This window comes from Salvelinus fontinalis, chromosome 36, assembly GCF_029448725.1.
Source record: "Salvelinus fontinalis isolate EN_2023a chromosome 36, ASM2944872v1, whole genome shotgun sequence".
Classification (NCBI taxonomy): Eukaryota; Metazoa; Chordata; class Actinopteri; order Salmoniformes; family Salmonidae; genus Salvelinus; species Salvelinus fontinalis.
This window is the reverse complement of record NC_074700.1, coordinates 4,909,764-4,929,763: the sequence shown is the minus strand read 5'-3', so window position 1 is coordinate 4,929,763 and position 20,000 is coordinate 4,909,764. Positions and strand designations below refer to the sequence as shown.

The following is a 20,000-nucleotide window of genomic DNA, read 5'->3' as shown; positions in this document are numbered from 1 at the left end:
TGGAAAGTAGATGCAAGATGACCAAACTTCGAACAATATCTGCCGAGCTAAGCTGAAGACCAGCTTATTCAGGCCGGCGATGTGGAAGTTAAGCTGGAATGTTTTTCTGTGGATGTTAAGCTAGTAGGTGTATGTGCCAATGTTAACACTGGCGCTCTCTCTCTCACTGTTTGTCTGAGTCTGCATTTCCGTACAGCTCAGCATCTGATACCCACCCACCCCACGGGCACAAGCATACCACTGGCATGAGCATCTGTCATTTCACTAGTGTATGTGTGGGCGCTTCTGAGCTGGTTACTACACGTGTGTGTCTCAGTGTGTGTGTGCTTCTGGGCTTTTGAACAGTGTCTGCGTGTGCTTATTTGCATGTGTACAGTATATAGTCAGGTCCAAAATGATTGGTACCCTTGAGCAAGGCACTTAACCCAAATTGCTAAATGATTAAAATGTAATGAAGATGAACAAAACAGACCGTATAAAATAAACAATACAAATACTCTATAGCTATATTGTATTCTCCAAACATTTTGAAAATTGTATTATTTGATACGAATACAATTGCTCGGAGAAAGAGATTTGGTTTAACAAGTAAGCTTTTTTTTCTCTCAAAAAGACAAGGGTCAAAATGATTGGCTCCCTATTTCAATACATGTCAATACCTCAACTTGCAAGGATAACAGCACTGAGCCTTTGAAAAAAAATATGTTTTATGAGATTGGAGACCACATTGGGAGGGATCTTCGACCATTCCTCCATACAGAGTCTTTCCAGATCCTTAATATTCTTCACCTGCGCTGGACTTCCCTTTTCTATTCAGACCACGTATCCAATGAGGGGTTCAAGTCCGGAGACTGAGATGGCCATTGCGAAACTTTGATTTTGTGCTTAATTAACCATTTCCTTGTGGATTTTGATGTGTGCTTATAAGGTTATTGTCATGCTGGAAGATCCACTTTACGGCCAAGTTTCAGCTTCCTAGCAGAGTTTTTTTTGGCTAAAATGTCCTGGTACTGGGTCAAGTTCCTGATGCCGTTGACCTTTTACAAGGGCCCCGGTAGGTACGGGGTCATTTTCTGCTTATGCATCCTTATTTCGACGACAAAGCCAACACCGGTGTGCGTGGCCAAAGAGCTGTCTTTTCATGTTATCTGACCATAGCGCAGGTTCCAATCCAAGAGCAAATGGCATTTAGCAAACTGCAGGCTTTTACATTTGTTGGATGACATGAAAACAGAGCTCTTTGGGCACGCACACTAGTGTGTGTCTCTCGGTGTGTCTCTGTGTGTTTCAGTGTGTCTCCTTAAGTATGTGTCTCAGTGTGTGTGTGTGTGTCTGTCTGTCTGTTTGAGTGTGTGTGTGTGTGTGTGTGTGTGTTTTGAGGAATGACGGTCCCCCTAACCCACATCCCTCCCAGCAGCCTAGTAGTAGTAGTTAGTAATGCTCCAGGGATAATCCCTGGGGATAATAGTCCAATCTTTTGTTGCTACTGACCCTGCACGGGCCTCCACGCGTAATGAGATTTTTTAAATGCTCCTTCCCTCCCTCCCTGTCTCGATCTCTCCCTCTCCCTCTGTCTGTCTCTCTCTCCCTCTCTCCTTTTCTCTCACACACAATACTCAGATTGAGTAACATTTCTTTAAACCTTATTTGTAAATGTGCTCTCTCTCTTGCGCCCTCCCTCCCTCCCTCCCTCCCTCTCATCACAGAATAAGCTGGTGGCTGTAGCTACCGTACTATGGGATCTCCATCATATGATGTACAATGTCCTAACAAGCAACTGTTCCTTCCTATCTGAATGCCAAAGAGAGTAGATTAACAAAGGGATACCATTGTGGCACATTATAACCAAACAATTATGAAGACATATCAAGTCGACAAAGGGTTTTGTGAATGTCTCTTCACCTTGACAAAGATATAGTCGTCTTGGACTGAGAGAGAGTTGTGGTCGATCTTCCCCAGGAACTGAGCCGTCACCATCTTGTCTGAGCAGTTCTGGATCAGGCAGGTGACGTACAGGTACCCTGGGGAGAGAAAAATCAGAAAAAGTGAAACTTTTAGAGGGATAAACAATGCTGATCAAGTTTAAGTGTGGTCAGACTTAGTGTGCACGTGTGCGTACGTGCGTGTATGCGCGCGAGAGAGAGGGACAGTGAGAGAGACCAGACTGTAAGAAAAGGAGAGACAGATATATTGAAAGTTATCAGGTAGTGTTCAGGGACTGTTTTGAGTGCTGAGCTGTATTAGATACGGCAGATCTTCACGAGGCGCCTTCATTTTTCTCCAGTCAAAATGGCAGGGGGATTAGGCCTAGCCTCCGACAGAAAGGCAGAGAGGGTTGGGTTAGCTTCTGTCCCTACGCTAAACCGTATTAAATTTCACACAGCAGCAACTGCATCAGCAACGACAGTCAGTAGTGGCAAGACTGCCGAAAATCCATCAGCTTTCCGCCTCACGAGCCAGATGGAAGTGACAAGCTAGCGTTGGAAGAAAATGCAAACAGTCCAAAACATCACAAAATCAAACTTCTATCTTAGGGGGGGGGTGTCTTAAGTTCTATGTTTTCAAGTTCTCTCTCTTTCTTTCTTCTGTTGTTTGTTATTGCTTAACTTTTCTAGTCTGGCCGGCCGAAAACGTTCCCGAAATGCTCAGACGTTTAATCAGAGCAGCATACGGGGAGAACTCATTAAAAGGCAATTAGATTGGTTAAGCATTCAATTCCAGCTTGTGACACGGACACTTATTCATACCGCTCATGGACCTGCTACACTCTCGCTGCCTGACCGACGGAGGGTATAAATAATAAGGAAGTAACGCTAAACAACTAAAAACCACGTATCATGAAACAACGTAGCAGTTGGATAGTAAAACTTCAGGAAAGAAAAGACTAAAGGGAAGAACGCAGGAAGAGCAGACGTATTTTGGCGTCTCTTCAAAACATCCAAGACCACCACGGTTTCCAAACATGAATCGTGTGTATAGTTTCAAAGACGGTGTGAAAGATTACGTGATAGCGAGAGCAGAGGAGGTTACGTCAAGTTTTATTTCAACGGGCCTATGTGAGTCTATGTGCACTTGTTCAGCGTGCTGCTGTATGTATCTGGGTGTGTGACGAGACAAAAAGGATGTCCATGTGTTCCCATTAGCAACGCAACGCTCCCCACATCAATCTCCCTAATGACACACACAGACCCAGCCAGTCTCCCAGCGAGCCTGCTTCATCCATCAACCCATCACCTGCACACCCTCCACCCATCTACCCCCCTCATCACCCACCATCCCTGGGCACAGACCCTATGCAAGTCCCAGGATTTGTGTTAGAACTAGGCCTCTCCCTGGGGTTCAGCTCCACGATGTGACCAGGCCACCCTCCATCCCCCCTGCTACCTGCCATCGTTTAACCTTGACAGGACCCAGGGTGACAGGGTAGCGCATGGGGAACAGCTTGGCCTGGCATGCCTGGTCGCATGGGCCCCTCTAACCCATCCGTCTGGATGTATGAGCTGCCATACGATAGAGAGGCGGGGGAAGGTGGGGGAGATGGGAACCATGTGGCCCTGCCTAGCCCAGGAAAGAGCTCTCCTGCCTGGGCAGCTGGCCCAGACAGACAGACTCTCTGGTTCTCTGAAAAAAACACGGCCGAGCTTGTTCAGGATGACAGGTTTCACACTCTAAGCTGCATGTCCGGTACCCAATCAGAAAGTATAGACACACATATGGGATTTGGGAGTTGTTTCTCACTTTCTGGGGGTGGATGATGACAATATTTTACGTATGACACTTCGGTGACTTAATTTCCATCAGGAAAACTGTGTTAAGTGAACAAGGTATTATTAACATGTCCTCTCCTTCATTTGTCCTTCCTCTCCTTCTTTTTGCGCCTTCAAGTCTCAGACTCTATACTTCTCCTGGTCTACACTGTGGGAATGTGGGTTGTGAAAGTGTACCGGACACATTCTAACGCATACACACGTACAGTACCAGTCAAAAGTTTGAACACACCTACTCATTCAAGTTTTTTAAAATTTGTAAAAAATATTTTCTACATTGTTGAATAATAGTGAAGACATCAAAACTATGAATTAACACATATGGAATCACGTAGTAACCAAAAAAGTGTTAAACAAATCAACATATATTTTTTATATTAGATTCTTCAAAGTAGCCACCCTTTGCCTTGGTGACAGGTTTGCACACTCTTGGCATTCTGTCAACCAGCTTCATGAGGTAGCCAAATGGAATGCATTTCAAATAACAAGTGTGCCTTGTTAAAAGTTCATTTGTGGAATATCTTTCCTTCTTAATGCGTTTGAGCCTATCAGTCGTGTTGTGACAAGGTAGTGGTGGTATACAGAAGATAGCTCTATTTGGTAAAAGACCAAGTCCATATTATGGCAACAACAGCTTACATTTACATTTAAGTCATTTAGCAGACGCTCTTATCCAGAGCGACTTACAAATTGGTGCATTCACCTTAAACGACAGTCCATCATTACTTTATGACATGAAGGTCAGTCAATCCGGAACATTTCAAGAACTTTGAAAGTTTCTTCAAGTGCAGTCGCAAAAACCATCAAGCACTATGATGAAACTGGCTCTCATGAGGACCGCCACAGGAAAGGAAGATCCAGAGTTACCTCTGCTGCAGAGGATACATTCACTGGAGTTAACTGCACCTCAGATTGCAGCCTAAATAAATGCTTCACAGAGTTCAAGTAACAGACACATCTCAACATCAACTGTTCAGAGGAGACTGCGTGAATCAGGCCTTCATGGTCAAATTGCTGCAAAGAAACCACTACTAAAGGACTCCAATAAGAAGAGACTTGCTTGGGCCAAGAAACTCGAGCAATGGACATTTGACTGGTGGAAATCTGTCCTTTGGTCTGCTGAGTCCAAATTTGAGATTTTTGGTTCCAACCGCCGTGTCTTTGTGAGATGCAGAGTAGGTGAATGGATGATCTCCGCATGTGTGGTTCCCACCGTGAAGCATGGAGGAGGAGGTGTGATGGTGTGGGGGTGCTTTGCTGGTGACACTGTCTGTGATTTATTTAGAATTCAAGGCACACTTAACCAGCATGGCTACCACAGCATTCTGCAGCAATACGCCATCCCATCTGGTTTGCGCTTAGTGGGACTATCATTTGTTTTCAACATGACAATGACTCAACACACCTCCAGGCTGTGTAAGAGCTATTTGACCAAGAAGGAGAGTGATGCATCAGATGACCTGGCCTCCACAGTCATGGGATGAGTTAATTATTTTAATTTATTTAACCTTTATTTAACCAGGTAGGCTAGTTGAGAACAAGTTCTCATTTGCAACTGCGACCTGGCCAAGATAAAGCATAGCAATTCGACACATACAACAACACAGAGTTGCACATGGAAGAAACAAACATACAGTCTTTGGGGGTTTGTGAAATGTTGCAAATACATTTTATGTAAGGGGATATGTAGATATTTTGGACAGACTAAATTCATGGTTCTTTCCAAGTGGCTTCTAGGTTATGTGGCATATGCTGCTCTACAATGATTCAACTGCTTTGTATTTCGTTAGTGTAAATTCAAACTAAAGCAACTAGCTAAAACATTACTGTTATTCAGCAAATACAAGTTAATGGTTTAAATGCAGTTTCTGCTTGTATAACTTTGTTCTGTGGGGTTAACATGGAGTCAAGTGAATACTGTTTTTTTGTGTTTTAAAAATGTGGCTAATACAGTAGAAAAAAGAAAACAAAAAGTCTATATACAGTGAGTGCAAATGAGGTAAGATAAGGGAGTTAAGGCAATAAATAGTCCATGGTTGCGAAGTAATTACAATATAGCAATTAAACACTGGAATGGTAGATGTGCAGAAGATGAATGTGCAACTAAAGATACTGGGGTGCAAAGGAGCAAGATAAATAAATAAATACAGTATGGGGATGAAGTAGATAGATAGGCTGTTTACAGATGGGCTATGTACAGGTGCAGTGATCTGTGAGCTGCTCTGACAGCTGCTGCTTAAAGCTAGTGAGGGAGATATGAGTCTCCAGCTTCAGTGATTTTTGCAGTTCGTTCCAGTCATTGGCAGCAGAGAACTGGAAGGAAAGGCAGCAAAAGGAGGAATTGGCTTTGGGGGTGACTAGTGAGATATATCTGCTGGAGCATGTGCTACGAGTGGGTGCTGCTATGGTCACCAGTGAGCTGAGATAAGGCGGGGCTTTACCTAGCAGAGAATTGTAGATAACCTGTAGCCAGTGGGTTTGGTGACGAGTATGAAGCGAGGGCCAACCAATAAGAGTGTACAGGTCGCAGTGGTGGGTAGTGTATGGGGCTTTGGTGACAAAACTGATGGCACTGTGATAGACTGCATCCAATTTGTTGAGTAGAGTGTTGGAGGCTATTTTATAGATGACATCGCCGAAGCCGAGGATCGATAGGTAGTTGTCATGAGTTGGACCCAGAGTGAAGGAAAAGCAGCCAACAAGTGCTCAGCATATGTGGGAACTCCATCGAGACTGTTGGAAAAGCATTCCAGGTGAAGCTGTTTGAGAGAATGCCATGAGTGTGCAAAGCTGTCATCAAGCCAAAGCGTGGCTACATTGAAGAATCTCAAATATAAAACATATCTTGATTCATTTGACACTTTTTTGGTTACTACATGATTCCATTTGTTTTATTTCCTTGCTTTGATGTCTTCACTATTATTATACAATGTAGAAAATAGTAAAAAGAAAGAATGTACCAAATTTGACTGGTACTGTACATTCTGACATAGGCATGCAAACACACACAAATGTGTACACACGGGCACAAACACAAGCACACACATTCACACGTGCGCGCACACACACACACACACACACACACACACACACACACACACACACACACACACACACACACTACACACACCTATTCCCCTTGGTGGGTCATGCAGAGCTAACCTGTCTGGCTGATGATATGATAATCCATGGTAATATAATATAATGATAATATCATATAATGATATGATAATCCTGGTGCCTGTGGGAGTTGAATGAGGAGTTGAACGTTGAACAGACAGACTTGTCTTCAAGGGAGAGGAATAGCGTGAGAGATGGGTAGTTGAGGGTAGCAATGTGTGTTTAGGGGATTCTAGAAGAATTTCATTTCGTCGGTGAGAAAGAGGGCAAAGATGTAGCTCACAGAATACATACATACATGCATGCACACTGAAAGAAGAGCATCATACCTCCACTTGTGTCCTGCATCTCCATATGCACCAAGTCAGGGTCCACATCTACGCCAGCCACAGACCTGAAACAGAGGAGGTTAGTATTAAAGTTGGCATTTGGGAAAAACATAACCAAATCTGTCGTGCACTTAACCTCCTTTGCTTCCTCTCTCTCTCTCCTCTCTCTGCTCCCTCCCTCTTCATTTCGTCACTTTCTCTCTGTCCTCCAGTAAAGTGAATCTGATTAGAAGTCGGCAGGGAAGTCTGTGAAATCTCCCCAGCTCTATAAAGATATAGGTGAGATATAAAACCTCCATTACGCTCCCTATAAAGAGGCTTTATGGGCAATTAGCAAGCTGGGGAAGAGAGGGAGAGAATGAAGGGGGTGGGGAAGAGGAAAGGAGGAAGGGAGAAATAGAGTGAACAAAACTCCTTCTGAAAAAGGTCGCGTTCAATTTCACTTTTTTCCTCACGTCCGTATTCTACTCACACACGGTGTCATTCTCTGAGTAGTGTTTCCTGTCTGCTCTTGGCCTCGAGCAGCATACGAGCCACCATTTCACCACCCATAACCAATTCACATCTGTTCTATGTCATGGGATAGCCACTAGCCAGCAATGCTTTACACAAGATAAATAGTTGAAATACCTCTAAACCCAACTCTGAATGTCTTAGAGAAACAGAGTGGTACAAAGCACTAGTGTCTGGCGTCCATCTTGTCGGACGGACCACCCTGCCAGATAGAAGCTGACTGGCTCTTTAAAGTGTTCCTGATTTATAAGGATCCCAGACCACTCTTCTCTTCCGCTCTTTTAGGAGCAGTAGGCCACGCAGTGTGGATAAAGCTATTCCAGCCCCAACAATTAGCTAATTCTTGCAATTCGGAAAGCATGGATGCTTTGAGAGGATTTTTCAGGGCCAAGAGTTTTTCTTGGTCAGGTCATGTGGTCAGAAAAAACTCCTGGTCTTAATGTGTTCTAGTAAGAGAGAAATGTTTTGCTTGACCATATGACTTGACTAGGAAAAACTCCCGAGGCATATCACTCCTATGTCTCTGTTAGTATTTTACGTCTCATTACATACTCGCTATTATACTGTTTGGGGAGTCACTGGCCAAAGCAAAGTATATGTGGTCATATTTTATTAGTAGTCAGTGGTTAGGGATACAAATGTGGTGCTTGGATTACGTATATGGTACGTAATCTTTTGATCTCTCATTTCCTACAGCTAGTGCCAATACATACATCATAAAAAAAGGTTTTATAATGCCTTTGTAATGGTATCCATATGTGAAATGCAATGCATTGTAAAGTGTAAGGAAATTGCCTCTATACCCAGATCTGGGATCAGTTTTACATCTCAACTGATAGTGGGCTAAGGTCCGATTTGTGTTGGGTAATCTGATCCTAGATCAGATATTAGCCACAACATCAGCTTGAAGCAAAACAGACTTTAGAACTACCCTATCTATCCTCACACAGTAAGATGTGCTGGGGATGATTTGGTGTTAGGGATGGACAAATGTCCAGGTCTCAACACTACTGGCTTTACAACCACTGATCTGGAACCAGCTGATAACTCAGGCCTGTCCAGGTCTCAACAGTACTGGCTTTACAACCACTGATCTGGAACCAGCTGATAACTCAGGCCTGTGCAGGTCTCAACACTACTGGCTTTACAACCACTGATCTGGAACCAGCTGATAACTCAGGCCTGTCCAGGTCTCAACACTACTGGCTTTACAACCACTGATCTGGAACCAACGGGAACAAATATCATTTCTGAGAGGCGAGAGCAGCAAGCAGGCAGGAACTGTCTCTATGACCTTCTGGGTACACTCAGAACAGGAGCGAGGGAGGGATAGAGAGAGAGAGAGAGAGGGAGGATACAGAAGGAGTGAGGAGATAAACCTCAAAGTGAAAAACTCTCTCTAACCCGTGAGTTGATCACAGCTACATTTTGTGAGTGAGGGTGTAAGCTACATTTTGTGAGTAAAGGCCAGAGTTACAGTACTGTAAAGCAAGGGGGAGACATACTGTAACAGGAATAGAAAATCACTGACCAATATATCCTGTCCTTGGTCACTCGTTCCTGCATTAGAGTCCACTTCCGGCCCAAATCCGTGGACACATAGAGCTTTGAATAGAAAACAATCAAACAATGATTTTACACCAAGGTTCTTTACTACAAAGTCGTGGCTTATGTCATAAATTGATGTGAAAAGAAAACCGTAAATGCCCGACAAAACAGGATAAAGAGGTGATATGGATGATTGTCAGTCATAGCTTTTCATGTCAGTATTGGTGATTTTATGGTGTCAGAACATCCCTCAGTGTGTAGTCAATTGTGTTGAAGAACATCCCTCAGTGTGTAGTCAATTGTGTTGAAGAACATCCCTCAGTGTTTAGTCAATTGTGTTGAAGAACATCCCTCAGTGTGTAGTCAATTGTGTTGAAGAACATCCCTCAGTGTGTAGTCAATTGTGTTGAAGAACATCCCTCAGTGTGTAGTCAATTGTGTTGAAGAACATCCGGTCCAGTTAGTCAAGCAAGAGAATTTCACGGTTCACCTACCTCAGGCTAACCTCTATTAATCTTAGTTGGTTATTCCGTGTGTGTGTGTGTGTGTGTGTGTGTGTGTGTGTGTGTGTGTGTGTGTGTGTGTGTGTGTGTGTGTGTGTGTGTGTGTGTGTGTGTGTGTGTGTGTGTGTGTGTGTGTGTGGTTGTGTGTGCATGTGTACCATTGATCGGCTTAATAATGAATGTGTATTGATTTTCTCACCAGGTATCCCAGCAGACATAAACAGCACAAAAAAGGTTTCACCAGCAAGCCTGTACACATTCCCTTACTGCCACACACACACACACACACACACACACACACACACACACACACACACACACACACACACACACACACACACACACACACACACACACACACACACACACACACACACACACACACACACACACACACACACACACACACACACACACACACTACTGGCTGGAGTGGAAAAGATGGAATGGCATCAAATACATCAAACACATGGTTTGATACCATTCCATTGCCTCCGTTCCAGCCAATATTATGATCTGTTCTCCCCTCAGCAGCCTCCACTGACACGCACATAGGGTATTGTAAGTGCATACACACTTTAGCAGAAGACAACAAACCTTAACAAACACTGAATCTCTCACTGAAATCCAGAAAGGCCAATTTAATCGATAAGATCACACGTAATAAAACCGGATTGGCTGAACCAAGGTAAATCTAACCTGACCACAGCAACATCTCCAAATAATAACCAATCGCAAGGGGCACTATCTCACCAATCATCTTTCCCATACAAATATATGAATTCTAACAGGCGGTTGGAGGAGAGGGGGGCCACCGTAGGCCTCCCATCTCTTTCTTCCGCTAAATGATTTTTTGTACTGTTAAATGACTTTTTACTCTCCATCTGTAGCCTGGCCATATGGAACAGATTAAAACCTAATTGAATTTCCTGTTTAATTAACTGTAAATGATTAAAGTGGAGGTCCCTCCATATGCTGTTGCTACTGTGACTGTGAGTTATCTGAGAACAGATCGTAGATGCAGAACGTGATGCAGAACTGTCCCTTGACACTGATCTACGGTCAGTATTGTGTTTTACTACCCTAATGGTTCTGGATTGAAAAATGGTTGGTATCTGGGGAAGGTAAGCTGATCCCTACAGAGATCTGTGTCTGAGGGCATTTTTTTGACTGTACATATGGTTGGTCAAATCAACACACTTCTACTCGGTATTCGCTACACTGTAGGCTATGTCATTACAACCATGCTGAATAAAACAGCATGAAGTCGATTTTTGTCATGTTTCACACATTTTTATACAGCATGGGTGAAATGGAAATGTGTATTTTGCATACCCCAACTGCCCCTGAGACACCCTTGGAGACTAAGGTCCCGGCAAGCCATTAACAACAGCGACCCTGGAGCAAATAGGGTTAAGTGCCTTGCTCAAGGGGACATTGGCAGTTTTTGTTCACTTTGTCGGCTCGGGGATTCGAACTAGCATCCTTTCAGTTACTGGCCCAATGCTCTTTCCGCTAGGCTACCTACGCCACACAACACCACACACTACACACTACGTTTGCTAGGGCAAGGCTATCCTAGCTGTGAATTAAGTAGCACTGTAAAGTTAAAGTATATCTGTCCAAAACAAGTTCCCTGCTCAAAGCGATTTTTGGTATTTTAGCATATTTACAACATATATTTCTGTTAATTGTGAACTGAGAGAAATGCTATGAACATGAAATAGATATCCCCACATAAGCACAATTATCTCTGATTATGACATTGACCCACCTTTCCCTCCTTGCAGTAAGCCAGCACCTTGTCCTCCTCCTTGGGGTGGAAGAGGAGGGTCTCCGCGGTGAAGGAGAGGGGCTGTCGCTGGAACGAGGAGCCCTCGTCTGTACTAATGAACAGCATCTGGTCACGCTCGTTAATGGACGAGCTCACCAGGATCACCTGACAGAGAGGGGTCAGAGGTCTGAGGTTAGAAGGGAGACAAGGATAAGGTTATACTGCATAGGGTAATGTTAATGTGGTAATGTTTGAATTGGGTTTATGGGGTTGAAATGCGACGGAAGCCCTGCCCGCAGTTTTATGGTACGTGTGGTACGTGTGGAGAGATGCATGCACCCACGCCCGCCATGTTTCCAACCAGGGCCATTCTCAAGGCTTACTCCGTGGCGACACCATATTGATGATCTAATATTCCCTTTTATAGCTCATAACAGGGACACATTAAATGGGGGAACTCCGAGCTTACCATCTCACCAATCCTCATTAAGTGTTGGACACACAGAGGTAAACCACAAACGTTTTATCCAATCAGATCGCTCAAGATTCTGTCATCTGCAATAATCAGACATGGGGGAACAGTCCAATGCGGGGCAAGATGGGAAAAATGTTCAAAATCTACATTTAGCATATACACTGAATTTGGGCCATTTAATTGCACAAGCTAGCCTACTTCCTCTCTCTTCCTCTCACTATTGCTATGCCCCTCATGCCTGCAATTAAGCATTACTTAGTGCCTCCCGAGTGGTGCAGCAGTCTAAGGCTTGAGGCATCACTACAGACCTGGGTTTGATCCCAGGCTGTGTCACAATTGGCCCAGCGTCTTCCCGGGTTAGGGGAAGGTTTGGCCGGGTGGGCTTTACTTGGCTCATAGTGCTCTTGTGGTCAGCCGGGCGCCTGTAGGCTGACTTCGGTTGTCGGTTGAACAGTGTTTCCTCCAACACATTGGTGCAGCTGGCTTCTGGGTTAAGCGGGCGGGTGTTAAGAAGCACGGTTTGGTGGGTCATGTTTCGGAGGACGCATGACTCAACCTTCGCCTTCCCGAGCCCGTTGGGGAGTTGCAGCGATGAGACAAGATTGCTATTGGATATCATGACATTTCGTGAGAAAAAGGGGGTAAAATACCCCCAAAATTATAATAACATTCCTTAGGGCGCTCCGTTCTGCATCGCACTGGCTCCCCAATCTGGGCTGTGTGTTTGTGTGCTGTGTGGGGGTGCGCATGCACGCGTGTAAGGGTTGAGCGAGCCGGGTCTAAGCAGCCTTCTGTGGATCGCCACGGTCAATTAGCAACTCCTCGCCTGGCTGTGTGTTCCGCCTGCAGACAGCTGCCACACTGCCCACGGAGAGAAGAGACACTTCTCTTTCGTTCACAGAGATGGAAGGAACTGAGGAAGGACGGAGAGATGGAGGGGATAGACAGCAGAAAAAATGGAGTGGAGGAGAAGTATCTAGGAATCTCAAAGGCCAAGAGACGTACTTTGTTGTGTGTGTGTGTGTTCCCACCTTGCCCTGCTTTCCCTGGGGGACGCATCCATCAAAATGTCCGCCTATTCCAAGACCTCTTGGTTAAACAGAACTCACCCAGCTTGACCCGATGGCCACTATGAGAGGACCGTTCTGACGTCACACACCTTTACCAAAGCCTGGTTCTGACCCTCTCTGATCTCCCCTTTATAACAACAGCTTACGGATTTGACATTTTAGATAAGCAACAAAGCGTACTAAAAGTAGCAAAAGTTGAAACTGAATGCCACAACATCCGCAGTTTAGATCAGATAAACAACCGTGACCAAATATCCTTCCAGACTGCCTGAAATAGCGTCGCCCAAGCTATTATTATTGGATTAGGAAGTGGCATCAAAGAACAGTATAGGCTACCCCTGGCTGCCTTCTATCCCATTCATAACCTACTGGTGTTGCGGTGACGCTGACACACTATGAATGGTGCTGTTGTCAAGCCGACAGAACACCCAACCTCTTGAAAAGCAACCAAACAAGAGGAAGCGAAGTTCAACCTCAAAAACTCGGTCCTTCTCCCCCGACTTCACTCACGACAACAGCGACTAAGCCACGAACTCCGAGAAGTCAGTACTAGGACAGAGGAACTACAATAGTGCTCCTGTACTGGGAGTTCAGACTCTCCGGCTCAGAAGCTTTTCACCACAACCGTCGCTCAAAACGGTTTCTTCCAATTCATAACTCGCGCTCACTCAGTACAGAGCTCCTATTGTGTGCCGCAGATAAAAGCGCTCCCAAAACTTCCTGTGTCTACACTTGAGACGGCATAGTGGGTGTATGATACACTGGGGGAGTTATGTTAATAGGAATACCATAGAAATGGCAGTACTGTTAGTACTCTGTGTCCATAGGCCTCAAACAACAGTCCCTCTCTTGTGGGTAAGAAAAAGAGACAAAGCAATCCTCGTTCACTATTACCAGCTTCTGTTCGACTTTGAGTTGCCATCAGTGATCACGCTTAATCTGCCCTGTGGACGTAAAGAAGTAAACAACAACATTGAAAGTCACTTCCGCCCGGATCGATGTGTATTAGGTCGTATAATCACTTATAAAACGCATCTGCTCAGGTATATACGAGTACGGCACGTTTGATCTATCTATAAAGATACATGTTGTGTGTAAGGGGACGGGAAATGGTTTGATAGACGGTTGTGGGACAGATCTCAGTGGCTCGAGGACATACCACTGCCATTTGGAGAGATTAAGAGATGCTAATGCCTTGGGTATACTTTCCTGGGTAAACAAAAGTCCCCCACACAGTGGCACCACGGTAAGTCCCCATGGCGCCCCCGCACGCAAACACACACACACACACACACACACACACACACACACACACACACACACACACACACACACACACACACACACACACACACACACACACACACACACAGGCCTGTATCACAGATGTAATTCGTCACACAAGAACAGTCTGACTCTTTGTCTGTCTCCTAGAACCCAGTAAACGAATTGAAGACTCGTCAAAGGAACCTTACACTTACTGTCCCTGCTCGACCAGTTGCACAGTAACACACACACACACACACACACAACATCTCTACCAGGCTGCAGACTGATGCCGATGCACCACAATAACAGTCATCCCTTTGGAGTCACGTGAGTGCAGTTTTTTAGTCGAATCTGTAAACGTCTCCCATCTGCCTGAGCCGAGGAAAAACACAGAATCCTTCGGTTAGTGATTCTCCGTTGCCATTCTATAAACGTAGCTCCAGCCCAATTGCTTTCCACCCAATTACATATGCAAATTGGCAGTGTTGATTTTCAGTGAAAGCAGGGCCTGTGCAATAGGTGAGTGGTGAGCCGTGTTATGCTGTGAACAAACTGGAGAATAGTGGTTGTTGTAAGGATCGCCTGGGGGAACAGGAGTATATTGACATGACATTATTAATATCTCCCCAGGACTAGCTATGAGAAAGTACACGGGCGCTATGAGAAAGTACACGGCACTATGAGAAAGTACACGGCGCTATGAGAAGGTGCACGGCACTATGAGAAAGTACACGGCACTATTAGAAAGTACACGGCACTATGAGAAAGTACACGCCACTATGAGAAAGTACACAACACTATGAGAAAGTATACGGCACTATGAGAAAGTATACGGCATTATGCGAAAGTACACAGCATTATGTGAAAGTACATGGCACTATGAGAAAGTACACGACACAATGAGAAAGTACACGGCGCTATGAGAAAGTATACGGCGCTATGAGAAAGTACACGGCACTATGAGAAAGTACACGACCCTGAGAAAGTACACAACCCTGAGAAAGTACACGACGCTATGAGAAAGTACACGGCACTATGAGAAAGTACACGACACTCTGAGAAAGTACACGACACTCTGAGAAAGTACACGACACTCTGAGAAAGTACACGACACTATGAGAAAGTACACAGCGCTATGAGAAAGTACACGGCACTATGAGAAAGTACACGACACTATGAGAAAGTACACAACACTATGAGAAAGTACACGGCACTATGAGAAAGTACACGGCACTATGAGAAAGTACACAACACTATGAGAAAGTACACGGCACTATGAGAAAGTACACGGCACTATGAGAAAGTACACGGCACTATGAGAAAGTACACGGCACTATGAGAAAGTACACAACACTATGAGAAAGTATACGGCACTATGAGAAAGTATACGGCATTATGCGAAAGTACACAGCATTATGTGAAAGTACACGGCACTATGAGAAAGTACACGACACGATGAGAAAGTACACGGCGCTATGAGAAAGTATACGGTGCTATGAGAAAGTACACGGCACTATGAGAAAGTACACGGCGCTATGAGAAAGTATACGGCGCTATGAGAAAGTACACGGCACTATGAGAAAGTACATGGCACTATGAGAAAGTACACGACACGATGAGAAAGTACACGGCGCTATGAGAAAGTATACGGCGCTATGAGAAAGTACACGGCACTATGAGAAAGTACACAACACTATGAGAAAGTACACGGCGCTATGAGAAAGTATACGGCGCTATGAGAAAGTACACGGCACTATGAGAAAGTACACAACACTATGAGAAAGTACACGGCACTATGAGAAAGTACACAACACTATGAGAAAGTACACGGCACTATGAGAAAGTACACGGCACTATGAGAAAGTACACGGCACTATGAGAAAGTACACGGCACTATGAGAAAGTACACAACACTATGAGAAAGTATACGGCACTATGAGAAAGTATACGGCATTATGCGAAAGTACACAGCATTATGTGAAAGTACACGGCACTATGAGAAAGTACACGACACGATGAGAAAGTACACGGCGCTATGAGAAAGTATACGGCGCTATGAGAAAGTACACGGCACTATGAGAAAGTACACAACACTATGAGAAAGTACACGGCACTATGAGAAAGTACACAACAATATGAGAAAGTACACGACACTCTGAGAAAGTACACGACCCTGAGAAAGTACACGACCCTGAGAAAGTACACAACGCTATGAGAAAGTACACGGCACTATGAGAAAGTACACGACGCTCTGAGAAAGTACACGACGCTCTGAGAAAGTACACGACACTATGAGAAAGTACACAGCGCTATGAGAAAGTACACAGCGCTATGAGAAAGTACACGGCACTATGAGAAAGTACACGACACTATGAGAAAGTACACGACACTATGAGAAAGTACACAACACTATGAGAAAGTACACGGCACTATGAGAAAGTCCACAACATTATGAGAAAGTACACAGCACTATGAGAAAGTACACGGCACTATGAGAAAGTACACAACACTATGAGAAAGTACACAGCATTATGTGAAAGTACATGGCACTATGAGAAAGTACACGACACGATGAGAAAGTACACGGCGCTATGAGAAAGTACATGGCGCTATGAGAAAGTACACGGCACTATGAGAAAGTACACGGCACTATGAGAAAGTACACAACACTATGAGAAAGTACACGGCACTATGAGAAAGTACACAACAATATGAGAAAGTACACAGCGCTATGAGAAAGTACACGGCACTATGAGAAAGTACACGGCACTATGAGAAAGTACACGACACTATGAGAAAGTACACAACACTATGAGAAAGTACACGGCACTATGAGAAAGTACACAACATTATGAGAAAGTACACGGCACTATGAGAAAGTACACGGCACTATGAGAAAGTACACGGCACTATGAGAAAGTACACGGCACTATGAGAAAGTACACGGCACTATGAGAAAGTACACAACACTATGAGAAAGTACACGGCACTATGAGAAAGTACACGGCATTATGCGAACGTTCGTAACCTTATGAGAACGTACACGACATTCTGCGAAAGTACACAAATTAATACAGTTGAGACGCATTTTCTGCCCCCCCCCAAAAAGGAATGTCTCCAGGAGGAACTCTGTATATCCAGACTAGAGGTCGACCGATTATTCGGGGCCGATTTCAAGTTTTCATAACAATCGGAAATCGGTATTTTTGGGCGCCGATTTGCCGTTTTTTTTTTTTTTTTACATCTTTATTTAATCTTTATTTAACTAGGCAAGTCAGTTAAGAACACATTCTTAATTTCAATGACGGGGCAGAACGACAGATTTTTAACCTTGTCAGCTCGGGGGATCCAATCTTGCATTGATTACATTGCACTCCACGAGGAGCCTGCCTGTTAGCGAATGCAGTAAGCTAAGGTAAGTTGCTAGCTAGCATTAAACTTATCTTATAAAAAACAATCAATCAATGACTGTCATTGCTCCAATGTGTACTTAACCATAAACATCAATGCCTTTCTTAAAATCAATACACAAGTATATATTTTTAAACCTGCATATTTAGCTAAAAGAAATCCAGGTTAGCAGGCAATATTAACCAGGTGAAATTGTGTAATTTCTCTTGCGTTCATTGCACGCAGAGTCAGGGTATATGCAACAGTTTGGGCCGCCTGGCTCTTTGCGAACTACTTTGCCAGAACTTTACGTAATTATGACAACATTGAAGGTTGTGCAATGTAACAGGAATATTTAGACTCATGGATGCCACCCGTTAGATAAAATACGGAACGGAATAAACGTTTTGTTTTCGAGGTGATAGTTTCCGGATTAGTCAAAGGTATATGGTTTAGAGAGAAATAGTCGACGTGTTATAATTCCTGTAATAACTTGCGGCTGAATTTGACAGGGGTTCCTTCGTTATTTTACCGTCCATGTCTTCCATAGAGAATGTCTTGATCTACTTCAAATAAGGTCTGTGTTTCGTGCAGGCTTAAACCGCCTCTGCGTTTTGATACCCGTGTAAATCTCATTAGGATAAGGTAATGTTTGTCAACATATTTTCATAAATCCACTCTACAATTTTTTTAATCTTCGCTTATATTTAGCCAATATTGATCAGAGTTACCTTGTGCTATGGATATCTACACAGTTATAAAATTGGCACGGTGATGTAAGCCTACACGAAACACAGACCTTATTTTAAGTGAATCTAAAAATATCCTATGGAATAAATGAAGGAACCGCTTTTCAGATTGGTTTGTCAATTCACTTTGGTGAATTCCCTTTGACACTTTGGTTGTCAATTCTTACCATGCCCATTATTAAAATAGGATTTCCTGCATATAGAAATTAAAGTTTTTGTTTTCAACATTCATCACAGGTAACTTAAACTCTATTTTTATTCAAACAGTTGAGAGTATTTGTCTCCTAAGCAGACTCTTCAGTATCATTGTCACTTCAGAGCTGTGTGCGTGTGTGTATTTATGTATTATATTAAGTTAAAATAAAAGTGTTCATTGTTCATTCAGTATTGTTGCAATTGTCATTATTACAAAAATGTGTGTGTGTGTATGATATATATACACTGCTCAAAAAAATAAAGGGAACACTTAAACAACACAATGTAACTCCAAGTCAATCACACTTCTGTGAAATCAAACTGTCCACTTAGGAAGCAACACCGATTGACAATAAATTTCACATGCTGTTGTGCAAATGGAATAGACAAAAGGTGGAAATTGTGTGGGTTGTAGACTCCGTCTCATGCTACCACTAGAGTGAGAGCACCGCCAGCATTCAAAGGTGACCAAAACATCAGCCAGGAAGCATAGGAACAAAAACTGAGAAGTGGTCTGTGGTCACCACCTGCAGAATCACTCCTGTTTTGGGGGGTGTCTTGCTAATTGCCTATAATTTCCACCTTTTGTCTATTCCATTTGCACAACAGCATGTGAAATTTATTGTCAATCAGTGTTGCTTCCTAAGTGGACAGTTTGATTTCACAGAAGTGTGATTGACTTGGAGTTACATTGTGTTGTTTAAGTGTTCCCTTTATTTTTTTGAGCAGTGTATTTTAAATTATTTTTTTTATTGTATAAATCGGCCGATTAATCGGTATCGGCTTTTTTGGTCCTCCAATAATCGGTACCGGTATCGGCATTGAAAAATCATAATCGGTCGACCTCTAATCCAGACCCATAAAAACTCAAATCATGTCATGCACACACGCAGCTATGTCTGCACATCACGCACCGACAGACTCCGCCCAAGCGCACAAACCGCACACCACTCAAAAGTGTGTTAGCTGTCCAGGGAGCAGGCTAGGTGATAAACGACACACGTTAGACCAGGTAAAGGTGTGAGAGCCCCAATACAGAGTAGTACTAGAGGTGTTAGAGGTGTCAGGAAGCGAGAGAGAAAAGGGTCCTGAGAGCATCTACTACCCACAGCTACATTCCTAATGCATTAACCATGGCTCCGTACATTATGGATATTAGTTTCCAAAGAGGCAGGTGCATTTGTACTACACCGGTGGCGACTGGCAGGACAAGGCTCGGCGGCTCTGGGGCTCCATCTTGGCTCTGCTCCATGGCTACTGAAGAACTAATCTTTACCATTGTCATTACAAGAAAAAAA

General features: G+C 43.8%; 1 protein-coding gene across 3 annotated transcripts in view; it reads right to left on the bottom strand.

The window, feature by feature from the left end:
- sorcs2 (sortilin-related VPS10 domain containing receptor 2) overlaps positions 1–20,000 on the bottom strand; it is a 345,517-nt gene that overhangs the window by 48,526 nt on the left and 276,991 nt on the right. For all 3 annotated transcript variants that reach the window (XM_055900408.1, XM_055900409.1, XM_055900410.1), the window contains exons 4-7: positions 11,555–11,719; positions 9,261–9,334; positions 7,217–7,281; positions 1,903–2,021 (exon numbers count right to left, since the gene is read on the bottom strand). In XM_055900408.1, the coding sequence (XP_055756383.1) occupies positions 1,903–2,021; positions 7,217–7,281; positions 9,261–9,334; positions 11,555–11,719 (423 nt within the window). The remainder of the gene's footprint in view (positions 1–1,902; positions 2,022–7,216; positions 7,282–9,260; positions 9,335–11,554; positions 11,720–20,000) is intronic.